The sequence below is a fragment of the Canis aureus genome, chromosome 1, assembly GCF_053574225.1.
Source record: "Canis aureus isolate CA01 chromosome 1, VMU_Caureus_v.1.0, whole genome shotgun sequence".
In the NCBI taxonomy this organism is placed as follows: domain Eukaryota; kingdom Metazoa; phylum Chordata; class Mammalia; order Carnivora; family Canidae; genus Canis; species Canis aureus.
In genome coordinates, this window is record NC_135611.1 from 96,441,247 (window position 1) to 96,447,246 (window position 6,000).

The 6,000-nt window shown below is 36.3% G+C and overlaps 1 protein-coding gene across 4 annotated transcripts in view; it reads left to right on the plus strand.

The window, feature by feature from the left end:
- AUH (AU RNA binding methylglutaconyl-CoA hydratase) overlaps nucleotides 1-5,703 on the plus strand; it is a 159,770-nt gene extending 154,067 nt beyond the window's left edge. For 3 of the 4 annotated variants that reach the window (XM_077910117.1, XM_077910106.1, XM_077910095.1), the window contains 2 exons: nucleotides 551-598; nucleotides 5,087-5,703. In XM_077910117.1, the coding sequence (XP_077766243.1) occupies nucleotides 551-598; nucleotides 5,087-5,164 (126 nt within the window). In that variant the 3' untranslated portion in view covers nucleotides 5,165-5,703. The remainder of the gene's footprint in view (nucleotides 1-550; nucleotides 599-5,086) is intronic. The other variant, XR_013386562.1, reaches the window with a different exon arrangement.
- The last annotated feature ends 297 nt before the right edge of the window (nucleotides 5,704-6,000 follow it).

Here is a 6,000-nt window from a genome sequence, read left to right on the forward strand (position 1 = left end):
CATTACAGCAGTTACATTGGTTAGATATGGAATTTTGAAGAAAGATACTTCTTCCTTACAGACCAGAGGCCACCATATCTTCATGGGCTTCTTAGCAATAAAAAGAGATTGAATTTGTTAGCAATAAACACAGTTTTAAAAATTTACAAAGTAGTTGAATGGTTTTTAAAAATTCTCACATAATCATAACAATACTAACAGCAAATGCTTTAAATGATCTGTACTACATGCCAGGCCATATATAGATGCTTTATAAAGGCTTTACCTAGTTTACCCCCATTTGTTCTCTCAGGCAAAGATTGTGTAACTAACTTACCCAAAGTTACACAGCTCTCAAGTGGTAGAGGCAGAATTTGAACCTGGCAGCCCGGTTCCAGAATTCTCATGCTGGTCATACTTCCAATTTGCTGTATCAGATCAAGGAATTGTGTGTTTTTGGAGAAGTGTTACTGTGCTTTGGAGAGAAGCATTACTACTTTGAATTTATATTGAGTATTCCATATTTTAAAAAGCATTTCCTGCTGAAATTTAATTATGCTTTTATCCGCAGGTTGATTTAGTAACAGGATTAGCCATAGAAGAAGCTTGTTATGCTCAGGTATGTAATGCAGCTACAAATTTAGTGAGGGTACCTCTTATAAATTATGTTTACCTTTTGTACAAGTCAAATGAATTATATATATCTCTGAGCAAGATTATGCTCATGCCTTTCCTAAAATCATACAAATGGGTTGAAATGAGTTGTTTTTGCTATTTGACTATTACCAGCTCTTATCACTGATTCTCTTCCATATAGGAATGTCTCTTGTCTGAATAATTTAAAGAACTATTAAGTTAGTACCATTCGTGCTGTAGCTATCTCTAGCTCATGTTGTATTTTATGGGTGTCAGTCTGAACCTTCACTCCAGTGTAGACAGGAGGGAGGAGGGCAGTAGGGTGAACGTGGGCCTGCTGTGGGACCATCCGTATTTGAGACTCATTGGTTCTGAGCCTTCCTCCTGCTCACTGAAAGTTCCCTAACAGTGTATACAGTTTTCTGTTTTACAGAAAAATTTGTGTTTTACACGAATTAGTAGGACTTTGTATAGAGGAACAAATCTCCCATTTTTCTTTCCTTCCTTGTTTTCTAAAAAATGTAACTTTGTTTAGGGCATCATCCAAAGTAGCAAGAGAATTTTGTCCTACCTTTTGTGAGAATTGGAAAGTACTTCAGTTCCCACTTAAGTATGGCAGTGTCATGAGTTAGGAGGGACAGCTAGAGTGCTCCCTGCGGCTGGTCTGTATGTATAAATTGCCACCTGTCGTTGATGAGCACATGCCATGAATGAAGTAAATTATGCACTTCTTACCAGTGGGCAGCCGTAGACTTCAAAGAAAAAATTTAGAAGTATATTTGGCCATAAATCACACCATATGAAATGTAAAGGAACAGTGATGATGAGCATCCTGTCAGACCACAGTGGGATTAAACTAGAGATCAAAACAGAAGGATAGCTGGGAAATCACACCTATTAATGGTGGGATTAGTCTTTTTAATTCAGGTTAAGCAACGTATTTGTACATGACACATGTTTTCAAAGAGGATGGCTTAAGAGGAATTCAGTGTTTTTAAGCCAAAATTAAAATACAGCTCTCAAAATTTGTAGAAATTTATTGAAAGCACTGCTTAGAACAGCATTTTAGCACTGAATGCATATATGAGAGAAGAAAGATCTAAAGTCAGTCATAAGTTTCCACTTTAAGAAAGTAGAAAAAGGGGCAGCCTGGGTGGCTCAGCGGTTTAGCGCCACCTTCAGCCCAGGGCGTGACCCTGGAGACCTGGGATTGAGTCCCGCATCAGGCTCCCTGTATGGAGCCTGCTTCTCCCTCTGCCTGTGTCTCTGCCTCTCTCTCTCTCTGTGTCTCTCATGAATAAATAAATAAAATCTTTTTTTTTTTTAATAAAAAAGGTAGAAAAAAGAAAGCAAATAAAATTCAAAGTCAGCAGTAGAAAAGGCAAAATAAGATTTAGAACAGAAACCAATGAAATTGGAAATAGAAAAAAAAAAGAAAAAACCAACAAAACAAAATAATTGACTCATAAAGATCTGTAAAGTTGACAGACTTCACAGGCTAACCAAAGAAAAGACAGGTAAAAATCACCAATATCAGTTATACAAGAAAGCCCATCCCTAATGCTCCCAAGGACATTGAGAGAATGATAAACAGATACCATAAACAACTCTGCCCACAGATTTGATAACCTAGAAGAAATAGACTGATTCTTTGGAAGATACAACATACCAAAGGACACACAAGGACAAATAGATAATCTGGATAACCCTATGTCTGTTAAAGAAATTAAATAGATAATTAATAAACTTCCAAAATAGGAAGCACCAGACCCAGATGGTTTCTCTGGTGAATTCTACCAAACATTTAAGGAAGAAATTATATCAATTTTTAGTGATGTTTTCCAGAAAAGAGAAGCAAAGTGAACCCTTCCTAACTTATTCTGAGGCCACTATTACCCTGATACCAAAACCCAACATTTTAGGAAAGACCACAGACCATTATCTGTCATAAATGTAGATGTAAAAAATTCTCAGCAAAATATTAGCAAATCAAATCCAACAATGTATAAAAACAATTTCAATTGTTTGAAAATGTATAAAATGTAGGTATACAATATTTAAAGAGAACCAAATGGGATTGTTTTATATATTTGCAAGCCAGGTTTAACACTCAGAAATCACTGTAAATCCATCACATCAACAGGTTAAACAGAAAAATCAGGTGATTGTATCAGTAGATCTGGAAAAAGCATTTAACAAAATCCAATGCCCATTCATAATAAGAACTCAGCAAACTATGATTAAATGGACAATTCCTTCCTTGATAAGAACTTCTATAAAAGAGCCCACAGCTAGCATCATACTTAATGACCAAGAACAAGGCAAGGACATCTCCTCTCATTTCTCTTTTTCAGCATCTGCTAGAAATCTTAGCTAATGTAGTAAGACAAGAAAAAAGAAATAAAAGATTGGGAAAAAAGAACTAAAACTTCCTAGAAGACATGACTGTCCATGAAAATCCCAAAGTATCAACAACAAACAACCCATTAAGCAGCAATTAGAGCCAGATTGCATGATATAAGATTAATATGCCAGCAATGAAGAATTGGAATTTAAAATTAAAAGCATAACAGGATTTTCATTAGTACAAAAAAAAATGTAGAATGCTTAAGTATAAATCAAAAAAAATACAAGACTTATAAGAGGAAAACTACAAAACTGGTGAAAGAAATCAAGATGTAAGTAAACGGACAGATATACCATGTTCATGGATAGTGAGGCTCAATATTACTAAAGAGTCACTTCTTCCCAGTTTTACTTAGAGAATCAATACAACCCCAGTAAAAATCTCAGCATGTTACTTGATCTATATGGACAAACCAGTTCTGAAGTTCATATGGGAAGTTCAGAGACTTAGAATTAGCCAATCTAGCATTGAAGAACAAAGTTGGAAGATTGACACTACCCAACTCCAAGACTTATTGTAGAGCTACAGTAATGAAACAGTGTGGAATGGACAGAAGAACAAACAAATGCATCAGTGGAACTGAATAGGGAACCCAGAAGTAGATTCATATAAAATAGTCATATAAGTAGACCCACAGAAAATAAAATGGTCCTTGACATAGAAGCAAAGGCAATTTGGTGGAGAAAAGATAGTCTTGAAAACAAGTAGCACAGAAGCATATGGGCATTCAGCGACAAAAAAGTGAACTTGGACACTGATGTTACACCCTTCATAAAAACTTAACTCTAGCTGGGCCACAGGCCTAATGTAAAAATGAAAAACTATAAAACTTCTTGAAGATCACATAGAAAATGTCAACATCCTTGGGTTTGGTGATGACTTCTTTAAGATATAACACCAAAAGTATAATCTATGAAAGAAAAAAAATGATGTTTCACTTCATTAAAATTAACAACTTCCACTCTGCAAAAGACATTGTGGGGAAGCCACAGGCTGGGAGAGGATCTTTGCAGTATGCATCTGATAAAGGATTTATATCCAAAAAAGACTAGGGACTGGTAAAACAGACACCTCACCAACATCGAAACACAGATGACAAGTAAGCATAGAAAAGATGCTCCACATCATACATCATTAAGAAATGCAAACACAAACAAGATACCAATTTGCTCATTTCCTACAAAGCTAAGCATAATCTTAGCACGTGATCCAGCAGTTGTACTTCTGTGTATTTACCCAAATGTGTTGGAAACTTATGTCTACACAAAAATCTGCACATGGTTTTTTAACAACTCTATTCATATTTGCCAAACTTGGAAGCAACCAAGATGTATAGGTGAATGGATAAAATGAGGCACATACAAAGGAGGCACATTCAGTGATAAAAGGAAATGAGCTCTCCTGCCACAGAAAGACACGAAAGAACCTCCAGAGCATACTGCAAAGTGAAGGGTTTTCATCTAAAAAGTTATGTACTATAGGATTCCAACTATAAAGCTAGTAGTGTATACTGGCAAAAACAGATTCTAGAAAAGGCAGCAGGGGACAGGATGAGTTGATGGAGCATAAAGGATGCTTAGGACAGGGAAGCTATTCCGTATGATTCTGTAGTAGTGGATAGATGACATTATACATTTGTCAAAATCAAATCCGTGATATATACAACATAGTGAGTCCTATGTGAACAGTGGACTTGGGTAATAGTTATTGATAATACTGATTTATCAGTTGTAACAAACATACTGCACTGATGCAAGATGTTAATAAGTGTGTGGGGGGGATCTTGGGAGGTTCGAGGGGATCTATGGGAACTCTGAACTTTCTGCTCAATTTTTTGTAAACCTAAAATTGTCTAAAAAAATAAAGTCTGTTGGTTTTTTAAAATACATTTGAAATAGGGGGAAAAGTGTACTTGGAGTCAGAATGGTGAATTTGGTAAGAGAATTATTCAAATGATGATTAGATTTCAAAATTTTAGATCAGTTCTTCTTGCATAAAGTTTGTTAAAGTTTTGTAGTTGTTTTTACTTTTTGGCATAGGTAACATAATGTTTTGTTTCTCTAGACTATTCCAACAAAAGACAGACTTGAAGGTCTTCTTGCTTTTAAAGAGAAAAGACCCCCTCGCTATAAAGGAGAATAGAAGACACAGAAATCTTTCCAATGCCAGTGTAATAAATATACTTCTGGAAGTATCTTTCAGATCCACGTATGCCTCCGCACCTGGAATCCCAATAACCAAAGTGAAGAGCGAGTTCTCTGTATAGTGAATTGAGCATCTGGAGTGGACCCCTCTGTGTACTTTGTTCAAACGTGCATCACATCATATCCATTCAGATTTATAAAGCTAGTAGTGTATACTGTCAAAAACAGATTCAAACTTACATACACATTTTTAAATATTTCCTGCATACGAGGCTTTCTGTTCTTAATTTTTTAATGTGAATAATTTATATATTGCACACTCTAGGAAATAATATTGATTGTATGTCTACTGTGCTGCGATAACGAAATAAAATTATTTCTATATACCAAAAATGTGAAGTTATACCAAATAAAGTTTCTAAGGGATCATACATACATACATACGTCCATATATACATACATCTCAAACTGAAGAAGGAACTGATAGATTCTCTGAGTGAAAATTACCAAATACAAATAAAATTGGTGAAAAGAAAACTTGGATATTCTTCTCTTACCCCATTCCCTTTGAACTGAATAAATCATTGCATGTTGGATTTGAGGAGATACCCCCTTTGCATTGCCAGTTGTATCAGGTGACCTCCGTGGTCTTAGAATACAGTGTGAATGGTGGGAAATGAGCCCAGTCAGAGCCTGGGGCCCAAGGCCTAACGAGGCCAAGCGCAGGCCTGCTTGGAGGGGGTGTGAGTGTAAGACCAGCAGGTGGCCCGGCCCAGGGGTCTAACGGCTCGGGGTTGTGGATAAAGAGTGGAGTGGAGCCTGGAGTGTCTCCTG